Source organism: Odocoileus virginianus, chromosome 12, assembly GCF_023699985.2.
Source record: "Odocoileus virginianus isolate 20LAN1187 ecotype Illinois chromosome 12, Ovbor_1.2, whole genome shotgun sequence".
NCBI classification, from domain to species: Eukaryota; Metazoa; Chordata; class Mammalia; order Artiodactyla; family Cervidae; genus Odocoileus; species Odocoileus virginianus.
Genome location: NC_069685.1, coordinates 41,907,594 through 41,932,808, shown reverse-complemented (window position 1 = coordinate 41,932,808; position 25,215 = coordinate 41,907,594). Strand labels below are relative to the sequence as shown.

Here is a 25,215-nt window from a genome sequence, read left to right as displayed (position 1 = left end):
GGTGGACACCCGGTCTCCCCGTGTCCTTTTGTTTGCTTCTGAGGCATGACTGCCTCTGCTCCCGCCCCGTTTCTGCACCTCCTCCTCACTCATCCCTGGACTGGCCTTTTCTCCTCCTTGGCCCGCCCAGCTGTCAGCCCCTCGCCCCACCCGCGGCGGCCCCAGCCAACCCTACTTCTCCGAGAGGCGGCTCCACAGGCTTCCGCGGTCTCCTCCCCAAGCCTAGAGCCGGCGCTTAATAGGCGATTCGGCCGGCCGGAGTGAACGCATGCCCCCACCGTCGTCTACGCAGCGCCCTCATAGCAACCTCCACTCTCCACAAAGCAGGGACCGCTCCGCCTCCAGCCCATCAACCCTCACTCTCGCCTTGCGGGTCTAGCTCTCCCAACCGCCTCGGCGCCTCCCGCTCCACAGACGTCACGCCAACGCGCAGCTGCGAGCGCGCAGCGCGCGTCCCTTCCGGCTCGCCGTAGCAGCCGCACCGCCGCTTCTTCCGGCCGGCCCCGGATGTGTCGAGCGGAACGGCGCTGTCTGGGCCCGGACCCCAGACCCAGCCCCAGAGCTGAGGAACGCGGCCCACACCCGGGGTAGGTGTGGGCGTGGCGCGGCCGACCGACTTGCGGGTTAGATGGCCCACTCCCCGGTCTCGGTTCGCCCTGGAGCCCCCGGGCAGAGGCCCGGGGCGCCGAGGAGGGAGGCCCGGAGTGACGCTGGCTGTGGGACGGCACTGAATCTGTGCGGGGACCGCGGGTCGTGACGGGGGTCGCCGGCGGCCGGGGGCGCTGCGGGTTCACTGCCTGCCGTCTCGTTCCTCCCTGTGAGCAGGGCGCCTCGCGTTGTTTTTTCTGCTCGGGGTTAAAGTTAGGTCCGGGGCTTTCTTTTCACCTGGTTTTCCGGGTTCGATGCTCGACTCCTTCCTTCCACAGGATGGGAATCGCACCACTTTGCTTCGCGCGAGGTGCTCCGCGCAGGGGTAGGCTTGTCAGACCCATCGTCCAGGAACCCCTGCGCCGCTCCCTCCAGCTCCTCTCCATCGCCCACTGGCATCCCTTAAGCGGTGAAGCCTTTTCGCCCCCGGGCCTTTGCGCTGCCCGCCCGCCCTGCCCGGAACTCACCTTCCATCAGAGATCTGCAACCCGCATCTCCGCTCAGACGTCAGCTTATCAGCTAGAGAAAAATATAGAGCGGGATGCTAGTAGTGTTTAACCAGGGCGTTATAGATACGTTTTTTCTTTTCATTTATTTGTGTTTTCTGATGGATTGGATTTTTCTTATTTACGTGATATGTACCATGAAATAGTTTCTGTGACTTTTTTAGTGGAACCAATGAAATAGAAATATGCTTTCTGAGTGATTGGAAAAAAAGTAAAAATACATCTTAAAACTCAATCATTCAGCCACCCAAAGATAAGCATAATTAACAGTTTCTTTGTGGCCTCTTGTCCTTTTCATTTAATTTTTTTTACAATTGATATTGTACAATGTAATTTTATGTGCTTTTGAAAACATGTAGTTAGCATGATCAGGTGCCATTAAATCTTCTACAACAGTAGCTGTTAGAAGGGCAATATCTGTAAGCCATTGGCTGTTTAATCTCTCGTATTGGATCCACCCCTTCTTGCCTTTTCCAGCCCGTGACTCTAATATTCTTGTTTTACCTTCAGTTTATCTTTTCTCCAGAGTGTTTCCATCAATATACAAATTCTCCAACTACCGTTACCTTTTCTAGATCTTCAGATCTTCTTCTTTAGTTGCTAAGTCTTGTCTGATTCTTTTGCAATCCCTTGAACTGTAGCCCGCCAGGCTTCTCTGTGGGATTTCCCAGACAAGAATACTGGAGTGGGTTGTCATTTCCTTCTTTAGGGGATCTTCTCAACACGTAATTGAACCCTCATCTCTTGCATTGGCAGGTGTATTCTTTACCACTGAGCTACCAGGGAAACCCTTTCTTGGTCTTTGCTTCCTTTTATACCAGAATTAGGAAGAATCCTGAACTCCTATTTCCTTTTCTCTCATTTCTCTTGAACATGGTTCAGGCTAAGCTTCTGGTCCCACCTCTCCTCTGAAACAGCTCCTCTTGGGGTTAGGGACCACTCTATTGCCAAGTGCCCCTGTTGGTAGCCTTTAGTTAGACCTCCCATGGCTTTCTTGAATCACTCTCCCCTGGTGGCAGTGGGACACAACTCAGTTGGTTGTCCTTTTATCTTGAAGGCTGCTGTCCCTAGCTTCCTTGCTGGCTCCTTCTCATCTGCTTAACTGCTACAAATTGTACTGCCTTGGAGCGGTCCTCCCACCTCCTCTCTGGTCTGTACCCTGGGGTAATCTCATGCCAGGTCATGGCTAGGCCACTTGTCAATACTCCCGGAATGTGTAGCTCCTAGCTGGATCTTCCCGTCCCAAACAGCTGCTTTTACTTGTGTGTAATCTACTGTTACCCTGTTGCATCTCAGTCAGAGGTAACTTCCTTTTTCCAGTTGCTCAGGACAGAGCTCCTTGTGTGGTCTCTGCATTTCTTCCAGGTACCAAATTTGATTGGTCGGCACTCAGACCTGGCGCTTCTCGCTGCCTTCTTGGGTGCAGCTGTCATTTACGCCCGCTACATCATCTTGCCTGGGTTATTCCAGTGACCTCCCTGCTCTCTACTCACCTGAGCTGAGCTGCTCTGCAGTCGACTCTTAATACAGATCTGCGTGATGCACCGCTTAGTTCAGAGCCCTCCGTGGTTTTTCATCTCCCTCAGAAAAGAAAGCCAGAGTCCCTAAGGCAGTTTATGAAGCCCCTTGCGGCTAGGTTCCTGCTGCCCCTGTGACTTCATGTCCTGACACTCCACTGGTTGTCACCTGGCTCCAGCTACACCCTGCCTAGGCCCGCATCGGCTCTGCCTGACACATCAGGTCCCTGCGTGCCACAGGTCTGCTTCTTACTCAGTTCTCTTTTCAGAAGTTCCCTCCTCGGAGAGGCTGCTGGGTAACCCAGGGCCTTGTCCTCGCCCACACGCTCCTGTCCCTGACCCTGACTTTGCCATTGCACGGATGGTCTGGCACTTACGGTTTTGTTCATTGCCTCACTGCCCCCTCCCCTCACCCTCAGCCTAGGGGCAGGAACTACGCTTTGTTCACTCTCCTACACAGAGTGCTTCAGTTTATGTCTGATGGAGTATGTACTTAGTAAATGTTGAGTAAGTAAATTAATGAACAAATTCTTTCCTAAAGCGGATTAATTTGGTAGGGACCTAGGCCTACAGGGTATTAAAAGTTGTAGGGGTTGCTGAGGAATAGCCTTGACCTGCTGTAAGTTAGAGGAGAAAAGTTGGCTTTTCTTAGTAGAGCGAAGCTTATGCAGGAGGTGAGGTTTGATGTAGATGTTGGGTTTTGTAGGCGGAAATGAAAAGAACTGGATTTGACTCCTCCAGTGGAAGATAAGAGCTCTTGAGGCCCTTGAAGGAAGGATTCAGCTGCCGGATTTCACATTCAAGGGCCTTGTGTGAAGCTGGATGTCCCACACTGGCAGTGTGGTGCCCTTCAGATGGACAGGGGTCATCCATCTTCTGTTTTGAGTTCTCTTGTTGGCATTCTCTCTGCACAGCAGGCCCCACCCCCTCCAACAGATCTGCACATACCCCCGCACCCCCACCCCAGGTCCCACGTTCCCATTGTGTGGCAGTGAATGCCTGGTGCATCTGCCCCCTTCCTCCAGGAGGGCGAGCAGCTGATGGTGGCTGTGACCTGCACATCTTCCTCTGGATCCTGGCTCTGAGGAAGGGGGCTAAGGAGCCCCCTATAGAGGGACCAAGTACCTGTTGCCTTTAGAAGTCAAGACCCTGACCCTTAAGAGTTTTCTTCTGGGTAGAGCATCCTTTGAACCTGTCATCTCAGGCCCACCCCCTCTGTGATTTCTGCTTTATTTCTAATCAACAGAAATTTTTATCTTGTTTTGGTGCATTATCATATAAATAAATTTTAAAAGTCATTTATGTTCTGAGTGAAAGGGAAGGTCTTTGGACATCCTCACTTTGTTATTTTACTTAGCTTTCTCTTTTTTTTTTTAATGTTTATGTAATAGTATTCACTTTTTTGGTATAGAATTCAGAGAATTTTGACAGATGTCTAATTTCCGCAGTAGTTAGAGTACAAAGAAGTTCCGTCCCTCCCAAAAATTCCCTTGTGCTGCCACTCTGTAGTCAGCTCCTGCCTAAGTGCTCAGTAGCCTCTGACCCCTATGTGTGTGTTCGTGTTTTTTCCAGGATGTCAGTTAAAGGAGCTTACACAGTGTGGGGCCTTTTGAGTCTGGCTTCTTCCACTGAGCATAATGCTTTGAGATTCATCCAGGTTGCTACATATACCACGAATGTGTCTCTTTTTATGGAGGTGTGGTCTGCAGTGTGGATGGACTACAGTTTATCCGTTCACTTGTTGAAGGGCTTTGGGTTGTTGCCAGCCTTTTAATACAAGTAATGAATGAACAAGTCACACTGCGTTATAGTCAGTACAGAAGTACCCCGAGCATGCTGAAATGCCTCTTTGCTCTTTCTTTCATTCTTGACTTTCCCAAACTAACTGATTTGGTATCCATTTCTTTTGTTTTTTAATTTTTTAAAACTTTATTATTTTTGGCTGTGCTGGGTCTTCGTCGCTGTGCAGGCTTTTCTCCAGCTGTGGTGAGCAGGGGCCTCTCTAGGTTATGGCGCTCGGGCTTCTCATTGTGTGCGTCCACACTGTTGTGGAGCTCGGGCTCTGGGGTGTGTGGGCCTCAGTAGGCATGGCTCTGAGGCTCTAGAGCCCAGGCTCAGTAGTTGTGGTGCGCTGTTTTCATGGCTGCTCGGCACGTGGGATCTTCCTGGATCAGGGATTGAACCTGTGTCTCCTACATTGGCAGGCAGATTATTTACCACTGAGCCAGCAGGGAAGCCCAGTTTTGGTTTATTTTTAAATTAAAAAAAATTTTTTTAAAACATTGGCAGCTTGCAGGATCTTAGTTCCCTGACCAGGAATGGAACCTTGGCCTTCTGCAGTGAAAGCGCCTAATCCTAACCACTGGGTCACCAGGGAATTCCTCACTGTCCATTTATTTTATTTTTTAAAGGTTTATTTATTTTTGACTGTGCTGGGTCTTCACTGCTGCTGGCTTTTGCTAGTTGTGACAAAGGGAGGCTACTCTCCAGTTGCTGTGGGCAGGCTTCTCGTTGTAGTGGCTTCTCTTGTCATGGTGCTTGGGCTTAGTTGCCCGGCACGTGGGGTCTTCCCAGACCAGGGGTGGAACCTGTGTCCCCTGCACTGGCACGTGGATTCACAACCACTGAACCACAGAGAAGCCCCTGCATTTATTTTAAAAGTGTATTGTAAACAGCATAGAAAAAGTGAAAAGTCACTCAGTTGTGTCTGACTCTTTGAGACCCCATGGACTGTAGCCCGCCAGACTCCTCTGTCAATGGAATTCTCCAGGAAAGAAAACTGGAGTGGGTAGCTGTTCCCTTCTCCAGGGGATCTTCTCAACCCAGGGATTGAACCCACCTCTCCCATATTGCAGGCAGATTCTTTACCATCTGAGCCACCAGAAAAGCCCAAGAATCCTGGAGTGGGTGGCCTATCCCTTCTCCAGAGGATCTTCTTGACCCAGGAATTGAACCTGGGTCTCCTGCATTGCAGGCAGATTCTTTACCAGCTGAGCTTCCAGGGAAGCCCTTTTTAAAAATAAATTGAGGCACGTGACTCAGTAAGAATACCATGCGTGGGTGTATGCTGTTGCTTCAGTTGTGTCTGACTCTTTGAAACCCCATGGACTGTAGCCCTTGAGGCTTCTCTGTCCATGGGATTCTCTAGGCAAGGATACTTGAGTGAATTATCATACCCTTCCTCCAGGAGATCTTCCCAACCCAGGGATCGAACCCAACCAAGTCTCCGGCCTCTCCTGCATTGCAGGCAGGTTCTTTACCCACTGAGCCACCTGGGAAGCTCAAGCAGCCTATGTCGAGTCTTATTTTCTTAATCCAGATTGAGACTGTAGGATTTTAATTGGATATTTGGTCTATTTAATTTTTAAACGCTTTGGAGTAACTTTAGATGTACAGAAAAGTTGCAAAAATAGATTTCTTTCTATGCATTAGAACCTATGTTCTCTGTGAAGGTGATATTTCCCACAAGGGGGTCAGAATGGTTCTTGGGAGGAGGGTGAAAAAAAATTAGATATGACAGTGTTTTGTGCCCTCCTGAAGGGCCATAGTTCTTCACAGAGATACAGCATAGCTGTGGTTTAAATCTTCATGGGTGGTGTTTGGGAGAGATAGGCCTAAATAGATTTCTTAGGGGGACAGTAGGGGGGAAAAAGACTGAGAAATAGCACCAGAATAATACATTGGGCTTTTGTGGCTTTATTGCCTGGAGTTTGAGGAAGCACTTCTTCAGTTTGGCTTGAATGTTCCTCTCAAACTGAGATAGAGCCCACTTACTCTAGTCCAGGGGGCTCTGGCCCATCGGGTTAAGGACTTGCCACCACTGCCATGATTTTGATCAGAAGGGACATTGGTGGCGTCAAGTTTGGGCTTCCTTGTTTGCATTGCAGCCCCTCGAGAGGTCATTTCTCTGTAGTGGCACATGTAATGCATCCTAGACAGTTTTGTTTTATTTTTTTTAGAACACAGCGAATTGCTTTTACTTTGATATGCATCCACATCTCAGCATTTAGTCATCCTAGACAGTTTTAAAAATTAGTCCATTTTATCTTTTGGAACTTGCGTATTTTAGGGTCTAGTATGGAACCTTCATAACTTGCTCTAAGGTGGAAGAATGAAGTTTTGTTAGCAAATAGGACTTTTGTTCCAGCCCTTTATTTATTAAGTGACATGTGACATTGCCATCTTAATAGATGCTAACATTCTACTATGAAAAATTTCAAAGATATACCAGGATTGAAAGAATTTTATAGTAAATGCCTATATACCCACCACTCAATTTTCTTATTAACATTTTACTGACCTGCTTTATCACACATCCATCCACCCATCACCTTTTGAAAATTTGGGGGAGCGATTCAAGGTGAGTGAAAGCATTGTTTTTAACATGTTTAAGCCCTTTTTCCTCCGTCTGGCAGACGTAATTGGTCCATTTTGGGGGTGTCTATCAAGTCACTTAGGCCAGCACAAAGACAGCTTATAAAAAGCCCATGAGTACTGGTTACCAGGGAGTAGAGGGCAGAGAACATTCTCTGCGGAGGGAAGTTCTGGAGAATGGCAGTGCTTTCCCAGGAAAAGAGGGAGGTTTCACATGGCTAGACTTGGAAGGAAGGTTCTTGTGGTGTAGCTGCCACAGTTCTGCTGATCGGGGTCAGTCTCTGTCCCGGCCTGGGCGCCTCTTGGATTGCTTTCTCACAGAAGTGAGATGTGGTTGTAGTCACTCGGGCCTCAGGCTCCCCGGCTGATGCTGTGCACATTGCTGCCGCGCAGAGACCTGTTCTGTGTGGGGACGTGGCTCCCACGGTGCTGAGCTATGAACTTCACCTTGGCCTTTCTTGTGCCCATCACCACACCTGCCAGTCTGAACTCTTCTTGGTTTTCAGGAGTGTGAGTGTGTGTGCATCAGTAGCTCTGTTTGAGGAGAGCCCCAGGTAGAAAGGAGAAGCTTTACTTAATCTTCTTGGATTTGTTTGTAGTCCCATCAGTGACATGACTTTGAAGTACAAATAGTGTTAAATGAGGGCATGACTCTATTTTTTCGAAGATGAGAACCACTGTCCTAAAATTTCCTAACCTTTCTCTCTATCTTCCATCACCACCCCGGGAGAGGCTGTGTACGTTGCTACTTGTCCTGCAGAGCTCTTTGCTTCCAGTTTGCCTCCATTCTGCCAGGATGTCATTGCTTTTAGGCATTTCAGGAGACAGAATTAGGAAATGTGTTTTAAGGAAAGACCGTGAGTTGATGCTGACTCCTAATTCTTATCCAGTGTTGTGGAGTTGATTGGTGTTCCTTCCTGGTTCCCGTGGTGATTGCTGTGCTGTGCTGAGTCGTGTCCAGCTCTTTTGCAACCTAGTAGGCTGTAGCCTGCCAGGCTTCTCTGTCCATGGGATTTCCCAGGCAAGAATACTGGAGTGGGTTGCCATTTCCTACTCCAGGTCATCTCTCCAATGCAGGGATCGAACCTGAGTCTCCTGCTTTAGCAGGAGGATTCTTTACCACTGAACCATCAAGGGAGCCTCTGTTGTTGATTATGTTGTCCTTTTCAGAGTTTCTGTTTATATTCAGTTTTAGGGAGTTCTTCATTCTTACTGATTTAATCTTACTTTTTGAACATGTAGCACTTTAAACCTGATTCTAAAAGTCAAAATGATACAGATGGTGTACTCAGAAGTGCCCCTTCCTTCACTGTCCTGTGAGTCAGCTTGCACTCACCCCCTTCATTTCTGGCTTATTCTTCCTAAATTCCTTCCCTTTTTTTTTTTTCTTTTGCAAAAGTAAGCAGATATTTACAGGGCATCATTGCTTTCGAGACTCTTGGTGGATATAACTAGGAAATATATTTTTTAAGGAAAAAATATGTATATGTACATGCATGCTAAGTTGCTTTAGTCTTTTCTGACTCTTTGTGACCCTGTGGACTGAAGCTTACCAGGCTCCTCTGTCCATGGGATTCTCCAGGCAAGAATACTGGAGTGGGTTGCCATGCCCTCCTCCAGAGGATCTTCCTGACCCAGGAATCAAACCCACATCTCTTTCTCTTTTTAAAAAATTTTTTTCTAGTCTTTATTGAATTTGTTACGGTATTACTTCTGTTTTTTTTATGTTTCTTGGGTTTTTTGAAGAGACATATGGGATCTTAGGTCCCTGACCATTGTCAAGCCTGCGCCTCTGCATTAAGGTAAAGTCTTAGCCCCTGAACCGCCTGAGAAGTCCTGAACCCACATCTCTTAAGTCTCCTGCATTGTCAGGAGAGTTCTTTACCCCTAGCGCCACCTGGAAATACGTGTGTATCAGCTTATTTTTTTTTGGAATGTAATTGACATACAACATTATATTAGTTTCAGGTGTCCAACATGATGATTTGACATTTGCATACATTACACAGTGATCACTACAGTAAGTCTACTTACTGTCTGTCACCATATAAAGTTACAAATTTTTTTCTTATGATGAGAACTTTCAAGATTTACTATCTTAGCAACTTTCACATATGTAGTGCAATATTATTGATTATAGTTATCACACTCTATTATCCCATGACTTATTTATACTGGAAACTTGTACCTTTTGATCCCCTTAACCCATTTCACCTGCCACCCAACCCTCACTGCAGCCACCAGTTTGTTCTCTGTATCTATGAGTTTTGCTTAGCTTTCACATACAAGTGAAATCATACAGTATTTATCTTTCTTGGTATGACTTATTTCACTTAGCACAATACCCTCAAGTTCCATCCATGTCATTGGAAATGGCAGGATTTTATTCTTTTTTATGGCTGAGTAATATTCCATCACATCCATCTCTCTACCTCACAATTCTTAATCCATTGATCTGTTAATGGACACTTAAGTTGCTTCCATATCTTGGCTGTGGTAAATAATGCTGCATATGAACATAGAAGTATTCGTATCTTTTCAAATTCAAATCTTTTCAACATATCTTTTAACATTAATGTTCTTTTTTTCTTCAGATAAAGTGGAATCACTGGTAGTGGAATTGTCATATGATGATGATCTAGTCACTAAGTCGTATCTGACTCTTGTGACCCCATGGACTATAGCCTGCCTGTTCATGAGATTCTCCAGGCAAGAATACTGGAGTGGGTTGCCATTGCCTTCTCCATGTCATATGGTAGTTCTGATTTTTATTTTTTTGAGGAACCTCCATATTCTTTTCCATAGTGTCTGCACTACTTCTTTCCATCAGCAGTGCATGAGGTTTCCCTTTTCTCCAGATCTTTAGCAAAATTTGTCATTTGTCTTTTTTGATAATAGCCATTCTAACAGTTGTGAGGTGATACCTTGTGGTTTTGATTTGTATTTCCCTAAATGATTAGCGACTGGTTCCAAATAGGAAAAGGAGTACGTCAAGGCTGTATATTGTCACCCTGCTTACTTATATGCAGAGTACATCATGAGAAACACTGGGCTGGAAGAAGCACAAGCTGGAATCAAGATTGCTGGGAGAAATATCAATAACCTCAGATATACAGATGACACCACCCTTATGGCAGAAAGTGAAGAGGAACTAAAAAGCCTCTTGATGAAAGTGAAAGAGGAGAGTGAAAAAGTTGGCTTAAAGCTCAACATTCAGAAAACTAAGATCATGGCATCTGGTCCCATCACGTCATGGGAAATAGATGGAGAAACAGTGGAAGCAGTGTCAGACTTTATTTTTCTGGGCTCCAAAATCACTGCAGATGGTGACTGCAGCCATGAAATTAAAAGACGCTTACTCCTTGGAAGGAAAGTTATGACCAACCTAGATAGCATATTAAAAAGCAGAGACATTACTTTGCCAACAAAGGTCCATCTAGTCAAGGCTATGGTTTTTTCAGTGGTCATGTATGGATGTGAGAGTTGGACTGTAAAGAAAGCTGAGCACCGAAAAATTTATGCTTTTGAACTGTGGTGTTGGAGAAGACTCTTGAGAGCCCCTTGGACTGCAAGGAGATCCAACCAGTCCATCCTAAAAGGAGATCAGTCCTGGGTATTCATTGGAAGGACTGATGCTGAAGTTGAAACTCCAATACTTTGGCCACCTGATGTGAAGAGTTGACTCATTGGAAAAGACCCTGATGCTGGGAGGGATTCGGGGCAGGAGGAGAAGGGGACGATAGAGGATGAGATGGCTGGATGGCATCACTGACTTGATGGACGTGAGTTTGAGTAAACTCTAGGAGTTGGTGATGGACAGGGAGGCCTGGCGTGCTGTGATTCATGGGGTCGCAAAGAGTTGGACACAACTGAGGGACTGAATTGAACTGAATGATTAGTGATGTGGAGCATATGATCATGTATCTGTTGGCCATCTATTTCTTCTTTGGAAAAATGTCTCTTTAATCTTCTGTCCATTTTCACTTCGATTGTTTGTTATTGAGCTGTTGAAGTTCTTCATATATTTTGGATGTTAACCCCTTATTAAATACTTGATTTATAAGTGTCTTCTCCCATTTAGTAGATTGCTTTTTATTTTTTTGATGGTTTTCTTTGCTGTGCAGAGCTTTTAAGTTTGATATCACCCATTTGTTTATTTTTGCTTTTGTTGCCATTGCCTTTGGAGTCAGATCCAAAAAAGAAGTCTCCAAGAGAGAATCAAGAAGCTTAACTACCGATATTTTCTTCTAGGAATTTTATGATCTTTGTTCAGACTTTCAAGTCATTAAGTTGAGTTAATCTTTGCATGTGGTTTAAGATAGTGGTCCATTTTATTCTCTTGCATATGGCTCTCCATTTTCCCCAACACCATTTATTTTCAAGACTTTTTCCCATTGTTTATTCTTGCCTCCTTTGTCATAAATTAATTGATCATATAAGTGTGTGTTTATTTCTAGACTTTGTTTTGTTCCATTGATCTGTGGGTTGGTTTTTATGCCAATACCATATTGTGATTACTAAAACTTTGTAATGTAGTTTGGAATGAGGGAGCTTGATGTCTCTAGAATTGTTCTTTTTCAAGATTACTTTGGCTATTCGTGATGTATACTTTGGCTATCCATCATTTGTATGGTTCCATACAAATTTTTATGGAATTTTTATTTTTATCCCAAAAATGCCTTTGGGATTTTGATAGGGATTGCAGTTAATCTGCAGGTTGCTTTAGGTAGTATGGACATTTTAGCAATATTAATCCTTCTAATCTGTGAGCACAGATTAGCTTTCCATTTATTTGTGTCATCTTCAGTTTCTTTCATTGCTGTTGTATAGTCCTTAGTGTACAAGTGTTTGACCTGCTTGGTCAGAGAATTCCTAAATATCTTTATTCTTTTTTTTTTTAATCTTTATTCTTTTTGATGCAATTGTAAATGGGATTTTTTCCCCTTAATTTCTCTGATAATTCTTAGTATATGGAAAAAATCTAAGATTTTTGCATATTGATTTTGTATCTTGCAACTTTATTGAATTCATTGAATTCTTAACAGTTTTTTTAGTGGAGTCTTGAGGATTTTCTGTATATCGTATGGTGTCATCTGAAGATAGTGACAGTTTTACTGCTTCCCTTTTTTAAAGAATAAGTTTTATTTAATTTTGGCTGTTCTGGGTCTTTGTTGTCTTGCTCGGGCTTTCTCTGGTTGTGGTGAGCGGGGGCTGCTCTTCACTGCATGGGCTTCTCATTGCAGTGGCTTTTCTTGTTACAGAACCCAGGCTCTAGGTGCGCGGGCTTCAGCGGTTGTGGCTTGCCAGCCCTAGAGCGCAGGCTCAGTGGCGTTGGCACACAGGCTTAGTTGCTCTGCGGCATAGTGGAATCTTCCTGGACCAGGGATTGAACCTGTGTCCCTACCTTGGCAGGCAGATTCTTGTCCATTGTGCCACCAGGGAAGTCCCTGCTTCCCTTTTGATTTGGATGCCTTTTACTCCCTTTCCCTGTCTGATTGCTCTGGCTGGGGCTTCCAAAAGTATGTTGAATCCAAGTGGCAAAAGTGGGCATCCTTGTCTTGTTCCTGATATGAGAGGAAATGCTTTCAGCTTTTCACTGTTGAGTATGGTACAGCTGTGAGCTTGTCATATGAAGCCTTTATTATGTTGATGTTTGTTCCCTCTATACCCACTTTGTTAAAAGAGTTTGTATTCTAAATGGATGTTGAATTTTTGTCAGATGCTTTTTCTGCATCTGTTGAGGTGATCATATGATTTTTATTCTTCATTTTGTTAATGTGGTGTATCACATTGATGTGCTGATGTTGAACCATCCTTGTATCCCTGGAATAAGTCCTTGTTGATCACAGTGTATTATCCTTGTAATGTATTGTTGAATTCAGTTTGCTAATATTTTGTTGAGGATTTTTACCTCTGTTCATTGAGGATGTTAACCTGTAATTTTCTTTGTGGTGGTATTGTCTAGTTTTACATTATCAGTAATGCTGGCTTTGTAAAATGATTTTGGGAGTGCTACCTCTTCATTTTTTTTTTTTTTTTTTTTTTGATGGGAGATGCTGCATGACGTGTGGGATCTTAGTTCCCCTAGCAGAGATCAAACCCATGCTCTCTGGATTGACAACGTGGAGTCTTAACCACTGGACCATCAGGGAAGTCCCTTCTCTTCATTTTTTTTGGAAGGGTTTGAGAAGGATAGGCAGTAAATCTTTGAATGTCTGTTAGAATTTGTAAAAAAAAGAATGCAGGAAAGGTATATTTCTAGCCTTCCATTAGTTCATCTGTCTTTCTTTTTCCCTTTCTTATACAGAATTTTTAAAGTGAATGTGCCATAATATAGTCAACCAGTCTCTGAAATATTATGGATGTGTAGTTTATTTCTGGTATTTTGTATTTAGAAATAATGCCATAGTGAATAAACTTTGTACTCATGTGTTTTCATTTTGGAGGTGGATATTCCTGGTGAATTTGTAGTGGAACTGCTGGGCCCAAGGGTAAGAGCATGTGCAGTTTTGTTCAGTGGTGCCAGACCCCTCTGTCGGGTTGGACAGAGTGGGGAGGGCCTGATTTTCTAGCACCGCACCCGTTGTCTGGCCTTTGAATTTTCTTAGGCTGATAGATGAGAAATGATGTTTCAGCTTAGTTTTAATTCATTTTTCTTTTATTATGAGTGATGGGCTTACAAGTGAATGTGCTTGAGAAATTCAACTTCAAGTCTTATCTTGGAATTTCACTTTGTTTTACTGATGTTTGCAATGGAAAATCCCATTTTATAAATATAGGCGAGGAGCTAATCAAGAATTTGGTTGATTGAATTGAATTAAGTATTTGGTTCATTGCTTGTGAGCAGCCTTGTAGAGACATACTGAAACAGTGTTTTTGTGTTGGTTAAGAAGCCCAGGTCTGGGTTCTGGTCGATCCTGGCCACTGTGTTAGGAAGTGGATCTGGCCTTTTTTCTGGCAGGCCAGACCATCTCAGGTTCTGTCTGCGTGTCTTTGTGGCGGGTGAGGGGCTCTTTGAACCAGATGCTATGCATTGGATGTGGGGGCTTCCTCCCTTTCAGAAATGGCCCTCTTGATAGTGTAGTATAGAAATATTTTTCCAGGCTAATAGCTATGCTCCCTGGGTGATGAATAGTGCCTAGCCCTGGGCTTGGGTGTGGGGAGTCACACTACTGTAGTGGTGACCGCAGTCAGCCCAGTGGCCTGGAGCTTCTGCTTAGCTCCTGATTCTTATTGCTGGGTGGGATGTGACCCAGTGTGGTGAGTATTTGGATTTTTCTAATGAATGAAGCTGACAACTTGCATTTTTATGGGACTTCTCCTGATTTAAAAATATTTGAAATAAATCCAAACAGCAGATAACATCATACAGACTAAACAAAGTTTAGAAGATATTTCAGAAAAATATTTCTGTACTATCAAGAGGGCCATTTCTGAAAGGGAGGAAGCCTCCATGTCCAGTGCACAGCATCTGGTTCAGAAAGCCCCTCACGGGCCGTGAAGACATGCGGACAGAAACCCGAGATGGCCAGAGTGCCCGTGATCGCCGGCATCTCCTTCTGAGAGACGTGAGAACTCCCCAGGTGATGGAACAGCACTTTGAGCCCTGGCTCTGTGTGTCTCTTTGTTCTTGGTCTTCAGCACGCTAATGTTCCAGCAATTTGCCTGTCTCTGCTTTTCTTCTGCTTGCTAATTTACTTACCAGGCAATTACTGACTGTGATGTACAGGCACTGTTCTCAATGTTGGTGGTTCATCACTGAGCCCATTCCAACAGCCCTCCTTTACTCTACATGAAACTGTGTTTGGCCAGAGATGTTTCTTTTAATGTGTATAGAGACAGCTAGAAAGATGTATATACCCATATATATATTGTCACACTGGAGTGTTAAAAACATGTGTGTACATACACATATATTAACATATGCTACACAAATGTTCAGCTTTACTCAACTTGACCCTGAGTATTCATTGGAAGGACTGATGCTGAAGCTCCAGTACTTTGGCCACCTGATGTGAAGAGCCGAGTCATGGGAAAAGACCCTGATGCTGGGAAAGATTGAGGGCAGGAGAAGAGGGTGATGGAGGACGAGGTGGTTGGATAGCATCACTGACTCAATGGACATGAGTTTGAGCAAACTCTGGGAGATAGTGGAGGACAGAGGAGCCTGATGTGCTACAGCCTGTGGGGTCGCAGAGTTGGACACGACTTATCTACTGAGCAACAACAATAGTTTTTGGACATACAAGTACTTTCTCATTCTTTTAGTGGCTGCTTCTAAGGAGTGGTTTTACAAAAATTTGTTAAAAGTTCCCTATAGGTGAGCATTTACACCATTTGCAGTTTTGACCTTATAAATATTACAGTGAACATCGTTGGACAATTAATATTCCCGTGACTAAATCCTTGGAAGTTGAGTTCCCTGATCAGTGTATGTTAGCACTGTGTCAGATGATGCCACAACTGCCCTCCAGCAAGCCAGATCTCTGCTTTCCTTCCCTTGTGTGTATGACGGGTTCCCCATTTCCCAGCAGTCTTACTGAACCTGAATATTATCAGTGTTTTGATTTTCACTCACCTGTTAAACAACAAATAGGTGTCTCACTTTATTTCATATTTTGTTATTAATGAGGTTAAGCATTTTTGGTGTTTTTCTGTCATTTGGATTTCTTGTTGAATTTCTGGTTTATATTTCTTGGGTTGTTGGCTCTTTCTGTGGGAATTCTTAAGGATGGATAACCTTTTGTCATACAGGCTTCGAATTTTTTTTTATCCATCTTTCTTTTGTATTGTAGTGTTTTTCTTTAGTAGTGTTGTCAGTTGTTAATGCCTTTTTAAAATATATATTGTTTCTAGGTTTCACACCATGTTTAGGAAACTCTTTGTCACTGCAGGATTATAAAGATACTCTCATCTGTTTTAAAGTATTTTTATGGCTTGATTTCCCCACTTTGAGTAATTTTTTTGTGAATGATGTGAGGTGTGGGGGTAGGTGGACCTCAGGAGTAGGTCTGACTTTTCTTTTCCTTTTTTTTTTTTACTGTTTGGCCACACTGTGTGGCATGTGGCATCTTAGTTCCCTGACCAGAGATTGAACCTGTACCCCCTGCAGTGGAAGTGTAGAGTCTTAACTGCTGAACTGTCAGGGAAGTCCCTGACTTTTATTTTTTTTAATGGATTAATCTAAGAAACTCTGGATTTTAGTTCTTTAGCCTCACAGAAAGCTGTTATGAATTTAGTAATGCTTAAAAAAAACCCCACATTTTATTTTAAAAATCTCAGCAGCAGTTAGAGAGTCTTAAAAATGGCATCGGTCTGTAGGAGGCGTTTTTCTCTTTGGTCTGCAGCTCTTGGTGAGGCACCCATTTGTGGATCCCATGGAACCCTGAGAGGCTCCCTGGGTGAACCACAGCCAGAAGTTGCAGAGGCAGGGGGAGATCCATCAACGGGGCCTTGTGTCTTACGGCCGAGAGCTGCTGGGGTTTGTGTGATGGGCTGCAGTGGAGGGTGTGGAGTGACTTCTATGAGGAAGGGTTTTCTTGTTTTTAGTTTTAGTTGAAAGATCGTTGGGGTACAATATTATGTTAGTTTCAGGTGTATGATGATTTGGTGTGTGCACACGTTATGAAATGATCACTGTGATGAGTCTAGTAGCCATCTGTCCCCATACAAAGTTGTTACAGTATCACTGCCAGTGTTCCTCATGCTTTTTACCTGGTGCCGCACGATGACTTACTGTACATCTGGAGGTTTGTACCACTTAATTCCCTTCCCTTTGCAAATGGGCAAAACCACCCATTTGCCCCCTCCCATCTCTTCCCTTCTGGCTTCCACTGTTTGGTCTCTGTATCTATCAGTCTCTTTGCATTTATTATTTTCTTTATGTGCTGGATCAGCCAAGATATACCCAGTTCTTGCAGTTAACACGTACACCCCAGATGCCTGTTGCTCCCAAGGCAGGGCAGAGTGCCCACCGTGTGTTTCCTGAAGTTAGCTTGCTTGTCATGCTCCCTGAGGATTCATCTCTGTGCTCCTGTGAACCACCAAAGCAGGAGGAAATCAGCGTGGCAGACAGCATGCCCCTGTCCTTGCCACAGCGTGTCACGTGACCACTTGATCCAGGGCTGGGAGATGCTCACCAATACTCCAGGAGGATCAGAGTATTTGGTGAAAGCACTAACGACTGTGGCATGTACTGGTTAAGGACAAGCTTGGAAAGCAGAGGAAGGTAGCAGGAAAAAAGTAATGTGTGCACTGTCACATATTCAGTATTAATACTGTTTTGCATAGATGTATCAAAGTTTAGTGATATTTATTGCTGGGCATGCCAGCTTTCTGCTATAAATAATATAGTGAACATCTATACTGGAGTGGGTAGCCATTCCTTTTGCCAGGGGAATCTTCTCAACCCAGGGATTGAACCTGGGTCTCCTGCATTGCAGGTGGATTCTTTACCGTCTGAGCCACCAGGGAAATCCATGTTGAACACAACTCTGATGTTTTTTTCTAAGGCTGGTCTAAAAGTCAGATGACTGCATCAGAAGATGTGAATGTGCTGTAAGACTCTTACACCTGCTGCCAAATTGCTTTCTGGAGTTTCCACTTGAAAATATTTCCTGATACTCTTTGTGGCTTCTGTCCTCTCTTCACTCACATCATGTTTTATCTATCTCTTCTGCCCTGAATTCATGCTCCAAGGCCTGCAACTAACACTTTCTCTATCTAGAACTGTGTGTCCAAGGCCTGTTCCACCCTCCTCCCTGTTCCCTTGTCCTTGCTCTCCTCCCATCCTGGGGGCTGTTTACTACAGAGCAGAACCACCCACAGCAGGAGACTGACTGGCGGGAGGGCCGGATCTGTCTTGGGAGATGTGGGGGCCGAGAGGGAGATGGCTCATGACCTGAGCTCCCTGCCTGTTGAAGGAGGAGGATTCTCAGTGCCTGGCTCCCGGGACTCTGGCAACACCCAGAAGAGCAACTGGGTCGGGAGGGGCTCGGGGGCTGGGCCTCAACCTAGTGGAGATGGGGTGGGAGCAGCTGCTATCAGGACCCCGTCTGCTGAGCCCTTTACCTCACTCTTTCCAGTTCTCACCTGGGACCCCTGTCCTGCACTAAGGACAGGGGCCAGGTAGGTATTTCTTAGGGTGGTGTTTTCCCGGCACCAAATGCGCCCCTTTGTGATGTCAGCATTGTCCTGCGAGAGCAGCAGCCACAGAGATGCCTGTCCCCCCGTCTGACAGTGGTGGGCACTGCTCTCAGTGGTCGGAGGACTTGTCCCTGCTCCTCACAGGTTGTGGCAGTGCCCTGACCCAGCCCGCCGACCTTGGCCTGCTCCTGGGCAGTGTCCTTCGAATTGTAAGCCAAACAGCTCACTCCAGCTGCTTCTGATAGACCTTACAATTAGGAACATCACCAGCACCAGTTCAAAGTTGTCTTGTCTTTGGTGGTGGCTTTGCTTTCTGCCAGGGTATCTCTGCCATATTTTGGGGGGATGCTGTTTTAGATAAGTGATTTCTTTACATTGCAATTCAGGAGACCCAGGTTCGATCCCTGAGCCAGGAAGATCCCCTGGAGAAGGAAATGGCAACCTGCTCCAGTACTCTTGCCTGGAGAATCCAATGAATGAAGGAGCCTGGCAGGCTACAGTCCATGGGGTTGCAAAGAGTCAGACATGACTGAGCTACTTCACTTTCTTTCACTTCTTTCTTTACATTATAGTTGATTGGGTTTGTTCCTTTAACTTGACTTGTAAGCTCCCTGAAGTCAGGAACCTTTTAAAAAAGTTGAGGTGTAGTTTACAGTTCTATGAATTTGGACGGACACACTCATTTTTGTAACCGTCATCACAAATCGACTGTAGAAGTAGCTCCATGCTGCCAAGTTCCCACCTGCTTTCGCAGCTCCTTTTCCACCTCTCAGATTCTGTCTAATCTGTCCCTGTGGTTTTGCCTGTTCCAGAATGTCTTGTCAATTCAGTGGCTGGCAGTCAGTTGTCCTTGTGTCTGGCTGTGCTCCTTGGCGTCCTCGTGGTGTGGGTGTGTCTGTAGCTCAGCCTTTATGTGGCTGAGGTGGCTCCATTGTGTGGCTCTTCGGGTGTCTTACCTCTTCGGCAGGTGAGGGTCAGTATTTATATTTTCATATATCTTAGTAGACATTTTAAAATTTGTATTTTTAACAGAGGAGGGTTAAGTTGTGCAATTGATATCCTGCTTTTTTCACTCAGTAATATATCTGAAAAACTGAGAATGGCAACCCACCCTAGTAGTCTTGCCTGGAGAATTTCATGGACAGAGGAGCCTGGCGGGCTACAGTCCATGGGGTGACAAATAGTTGGACACACCTGAGTGACTAACACTTACACACTTTCATATTCTCTGTCTAGAACTTGAGTATTGGATATTTCTGGTTACTCTTTCTACTTTCACTGCATTGTTCTGTCATAAATATTTTTAAGCATAATTTTAAAAAAATTGGTAGGTGAATTTCCTTAGAGATTTATAGAGGTCAGATTATTGGGTCAGAGTAATGAGGGCTGCTTTCCCACTGTTGTCTCACCCTTCTAAGCATACTCTGAGCTCTGAGCCCTCTGACATCTGCTCTGTCTCCCTCCACATTTTTTTTTTTTTAATTGAAGTAGTGTTGATTTGGGCTTCCCTCATGGCTCATCAGTAAAGAGTCTGCCTGCCAATGCAGGAGACGTGGGTTTATTCCCTGGGTTGGGAAGGTCCCTTGGAGAAGGATATGGCTACCCACTCCAGTATTCTTACCTGGAAAATGCCATGGACAGAGGAGCCTGGCGGGCTACAGTTCATGGGGTTGCAGTCGGACATGACTGAGCAACTAAACAATAATAACAACCACAACAAAGTGTCGACTGACAGTGTTGTGTCAGACTCTGCTGTATAGCAAAGTGTTCATCAGTTACACACATATAGACATTCTTTTTTTAAATATTCTTTTTTATTATCCCTCTACATTTTTTCACCATGTTAGTGATCACAGTGTATTCTCCTTATCCTATTTTTGTGTCTGTTCTACATGAATCTTCCTCATAACACTTGTTTAAAAAGATCAGGAACAAAAGCTCATTCTCAAAGCAGTCAGCATGGGAGAGTTCCCCCTCCCAGGCTGTGTCCCCCAACTCACAGTTCCCACCTACTTTGCTGGGCTCTCTCTGCTGGGGCTGACGGGGGAGTGGGCTCCTGGCTTGGTAATTAAGGCTGTTCTTTGCTGTAGTCCTGATTTCCCATTCAGCTGTTCTTTCTGAGCTTGCCTGTGATCTTTAGATTCTATCTTCAGAGATAGTCATCAGAGCAGAAAGTGCCTTCTAGTTTGAATAGGCACTGGTTTTTATGTTTTCTCAGCCTGTACTTGTGCATCCCGTGAGTTCTGTAGCTTTTGATTTCATGTATATGTATGTTTTAGCCAGGCGCCGAGGTCTGGGAGCTTTCATACAAATGTGTATTTCCACTTTGTAACTTTTGGTATATAATGTTTTTCACCCCTTATCTGTCTTCTCAGTGAGATGATAGTGATGCCCTCAAGATGAAAGGCATCACTTTCCTGCTTTTCCTGGGGTGGGGGGTGGGGGAGCGGTGGAAGGAACACCAGAGATGGGGAGCTAGGTGTGTCAGTGAAGACTGAGAATTTTAAATGGTGGGAGGGTATTTTTGTGTCTGTGACCCAGCCACAGTGGGGAGCAGACAGGCTGAGGCTGTCGTTCTCTTCCCAGCGGCGTTCGTCCCCTTGCAGGCCTCGAAGCTCTCGCTGGGTGTGACTTGTGAGCAGTCCCCTGCTCCGTCTCAGAATTGGCCTCCTCTCTCTCCATCCTCTGCTGTTTCTTGTCCTTCCTCCTGTCATTCCCTCTCCCACATCCTCCTCTAGTCCACTGCACTCAGCAGTGTCGGGGCGTGAGCCCCTTTAAAGCCGTGTCCCAGCTCCCAGAGAGTAGGTGAACCCCTGACCAGAACTCTCCTGGAATGGGGACTCTCCTGGAACGGGGATCCAAGTCCTGGCTGTTCCCCTCTCTCCTGAGGTTTTCTTCCTGAACCCCCCCCTGTGGATGAGCTTGTAAAGAGGGCTGAGGTGCAAGACTGACACCCAGGCCAGAGCCCTCTCCCTAGGAACGCAGTGTCTGACCTGGGATGGGGGCTGTGTGTGTTTGCCCTCAGGTAACCCAGGGATATCTGCTGGGGTCAGAGCACAGACGTTTATGAAAACTGCCGGCGAGTGATGAGGTAGGGGTTCTGTTCTGGTGACACACAGTAATGGCATGCGGTGGGAGTCACTGACCGCCTCCTGGGCGCCGTCCCTCCTCTGGGAAAGACAGCGGATCACCTCAGCTTGTGGGGCATGGAGCAGGGCTGCCAGCCTAGGAGCACCCTCCCTGGAAGAAGTGTGCCAGCCACGAGTGCCAGCTCCAAGTTCAGATCCTGCTGGCCTCTAGCAAGTAATGGCTAGTTACCTTCCTCAGTAGCTGGTTGGGACCCACCTGCTCCTGGCAGGCTGTCCTGGCCCCGGGCACAGTGAGACCCAGAAGGCCCCATCCCTCCTCTGCCGAAGGAGGTGGTCTCCAGTGCCATCTCCTCAGGAAGACAGTGGTTTGTGTCAGATGCTGGTGGGAATATCCCTTCAGAACACCTGTCCTGGGCTGTTGAGTGGTACTAGGCACAAGCAGTGATCAGATGGTTTTATTTGCCCTTAAGTAACTTGATTTTAACTTTGATTTTTCAGGAGAACATTAAGTTGGATAAAAGAGGAGGGCGATCATGCACCATGGCAGCGGCCCTCAGAATGTCCAGCACCAGCTGCAGAGGTCAAGGGCCTTCGCTGGCAGCGAAGGAGAAGAGCAGCAGGCCCATCCCAACCCCCCCCAGTCCCCCGCCACGCCCTTCGCCCCGGCAGCAAGCCCGTCTGCACCCCAGTCCCCCGGTTACCAAGTTTCACAGCTGATGAATCGGAGTCCTGTGGCCGGGCAGAATGTGAACATTGCCCTTCAGAATGTGGGGCCCGTGGTGGGCGGAAACCCCCAGATCACACTGGCCCCCCTGCCGCTGCCCAGCCCCACTTCTCCAGGATTCCAGTTCAGCGCACAGCAGAGGCGGTTTGAGCACGGGTCTCCGTCGTACATCCAGGTCACCTCGCCGCTGTCCCAGCAGGTGCAGACTCAGAGCCCCACCCAGCCCAGCCCTGGGCCAGGGCCGGGCCTGCAGAGCGTGCGGGCAGGTGCCCCCGGCCCCGGCCTGGGCCTCTGCAGCAGCAGTCCCACCGGGGGCTTCGTGGATGCCAGCGTGCTGGTGAGGCAGATCAGCCTGAGCCCGTCCAGCGGCGGCCACTTCGTGTTCCAGGAGGGCTCGGGCCTGGCGCAGATGGCCCCGGGTACCCAGGTTCAGCTGCAGCATGCAGGGGCGCCCATCACGGTCAGCAGAGAACGGAGACTTTCGCAGCCCCATGCGCAGTCTGGGGGTACCGTCCACCACTTGGGGCCTCAGAGCCCTGCAGCCGCGGGCGGGGCGGGCCTGCAGCCTTTGTCCAGCCCCGGCCACATCACGACGACGAGCCTGCCGCCCCAGATCAGCAGCATCATCCAGGGGCAGCTGATCCAGCAGCAGCAAGTGCTGCAGGGGCCACCACTGACCAGACCTCTGCTCCCCGGGGTTGGGGTCGGGGTTGGGGGGACTTCGGCATTTGGGATGACGTCCCCACCGCCCCCCACCAGCCCTTCCAGGACTGCAGTGCCTCCGGGCCTCTCTAGCCTTCCCCTCTCGTCTGCGGGGAGCGCAGGCGTGAGGAAGGCTCCCAGAAAGTTGGAGGAGATCCCCCCGGCCTCCCAGGAGCTGGCTCAGATGAGGAAGCAGTGCCTGGACTATCACTACAGGGAGATGGAGGCGCTGAAGGAGGCCTTCAAGGAGTACTTGATTGAACTGTTCTTCCTGCAACACCTTCAAGGAAACATGATGGATTTCTTAGCGTTTAAGAAGAAACATTATGCCCCTTTACAAGCTTATCTTAGGCAGAATGATTTGGACCTTGAAGAAGAGGAGGAAGAGGAGGAGGAGGAAGAAGAAGAGAAGTCTGAGGTTATCAATGATGAGGTGAGAAGCAGCGGGTCGTGCTAGGTGGAGTTGAGTCTAGGCAACTTCAAATGAAAAGTAGTCTGTGACCCTGGGGTGTGTGTAAGATGCAGTCTCATGAGGATTTGATCCAGGAGTAAAACTGAAGAATGGATTTGCTTTTTCCTTCATGGAAGGAAAGGGCTGGTCTAGTTGGGAAGACGGTGCAGCGTGGTGCTGTGAGTAATGCTGGCTCATGTAGAACAGTGACACCTCCCTGGTTTGGAGAACTAACTGGCGTGACCCAGCTTTACCCTGTGGTCTGCCGGGTGTCTGGGCATTGCCCGGCTCTGAATAGCCTGCGGAAGCCAGGGGCGTGGTCACCTTCCTGCTGATTGCCCAGATTTTACATTTTACTTCTGTAGGTCCACACTAAAAACAGCATGGATATCATTTTTAAAGAAAGAATTTGAATCACCAGCTTGTTACAGTATATCAGATGAAATTTAAATCACTAGATACATTTTTAAGGTATCTTTATAAAATATGGTTATTACAGCAAAACAGAATTTTTTCAACTTGTAGATGTCTTAGATTTAAGATCGTGTATTTAACTCACACTTTTGCAGATACCTACAGAATGATATTTAAGACAAGACTCCTTTTTAGGTAGTGAAATTTTTGGGTGCCTGGAATGGGTACTTAATAAATCCTCCCAGTTGGGATTTTTCAACCCCTTAGCGATTCTTAAGACGCTTTCACTTACACTTCCTAAGAATGAAGCTGATCAGATAGGGTGACAGTGAGGTGCACTGTGATGCACTGTTCTGTGCCTTTGTGTTGTGTACTGTACACTATGTTGGTAGGACTGACTTTGTTTTTTGATATAGCTGAAATAATGTAAGTTTCTGTCAGCTCTTCTGCAAAGAAATCAGCTTTTGATGAACAAAAGCTGGCCTCTTTGCCCATCTCCTCATTGGTATTTATTATGTGTGGCTTTGCCATTTGGTGTTTTCTTTAACACCCTTTCCAGGATGAACCATTTTTTTTTTCTAAAAGGTTTATATGATTTTTTTGAGGGTTTCCCCTCTGTTGCTGTGAAATAGTGAAGTTCAGTTCTTTTTATGTTTGTACACCAATGTTGTCTGTAGGCTCAGTCCCCTTTATCTGTCATTGCCATTCTGACCTGCACACAGTAGGCCAGGTGCAAACTGCCTCTGAAGTTGTCAGGGCTTTGCTACTTGAAGACTGTCTGCCATTCCCATTTTTAAAGTTTGAAGTTACAGAATCTAAGGATATTGTACTTGTGACTTAAATTGGAGTTTCTGCAAGATTTGCAGTTGAGTTAGGGTGTTATGTTATAAATCTGTCATAACTTAGTTCAGTGTCCTTTTACAGGATTTGATGCAAAAACATTCCATTTTTAAACACCAGACATTGGTGAGCTATCAGCAGTAAAATTCTAACAAAATTTTGAGCAGTCTTAAAAATTATGTTGCCTTTTTTTCTCAAAATATTTCCTCTCAGGTAAAGGTTGTGACAGGAAAGGATGGGCAGACTGGTACTCCTGTTGCTATAGCAACCCAGCTTCCTCCAAATGTTTCTGCTGCTTTTTCATCCCAGCAGCAACCATTTCAGGTACTTTTCGATGGTTCTAAAATGTAGTCTCATCCGAAACTTTTCCTCATCCAGATATTTTAACCTTCAATTTACTATTTGCTCTTCAGCATTTTTTTTCCAGAGCCCATTCCTTATTTTAAAAAAGTAAAAAGTCTTCCTGCATATAAAATTATACAACTAAATTGCATGAATAAATGACAACACAGACCTTAATGCATTATTTTTGTGTGTGTATTGACCTGTAACGCAGTAGCAGCTTCAGCATGCATGTCATCTAATACCTATAGTCCTGTTGAATGTGTGCTCAGGATTCCTGTGTGCTGTGTTTTCAATGTTGGTTCTTTCTTATGTCTTCTATCTGTATTTTTGAGAACAGTGCAAACAGAGCAGAAAGAAAGACTATATAGATAAGTTGCTGTTTTCTGTAGCTGGAAGAAACCCTAAAGTAAAACATAGTTTTGAACTATCAGGACCTTAGGCTTCTAAATAGATGTTAATT

General features: G+C 45.8%; 1 protein-coding gene across 12 annotated transcripts in view; it reads left to right on the top strand.

Moving 5' to 3' along the window:
• Nucleotides 1–428: 428 nt before the first annotated feature.
• EP400 (E1A binding protein p400) overlaps nucleotides 429–25,215 on the top strand; it is a 108,869-nt gene continuing 84,082 nt past the window's right edge. For 2 of the 12 annotated variants that reach the window (XM_070475019.1, XM_070475016.1), the window contains exons 1-3: nucleotides 436–587; nucleotides 21,778–23,138; nucleotides 24,624–24,734. In XM_070475019.1, coding sequence (XP_070331120.1) covers nucleotides 21,813–23,138; nucleotides 24,624–24,734 — 1,437 coding nt within the window. In that variant the 5' untranslated portion in view covers nucleotides 436–587; nucleotides 21,778–21,812. Of the gene's footprint in view, nucleotides 588–21,215; nucleotides 21,282–21,777; nucleotides 23,139–24,623; nucleotides 24,735–25,215 lie in introns of all 12 variants that reach the window. The other 10 variants (XM_070475028.1, XM_070475023.1, XM_070475017.1 and 7 more) reach the window with 9 other exon arrangements.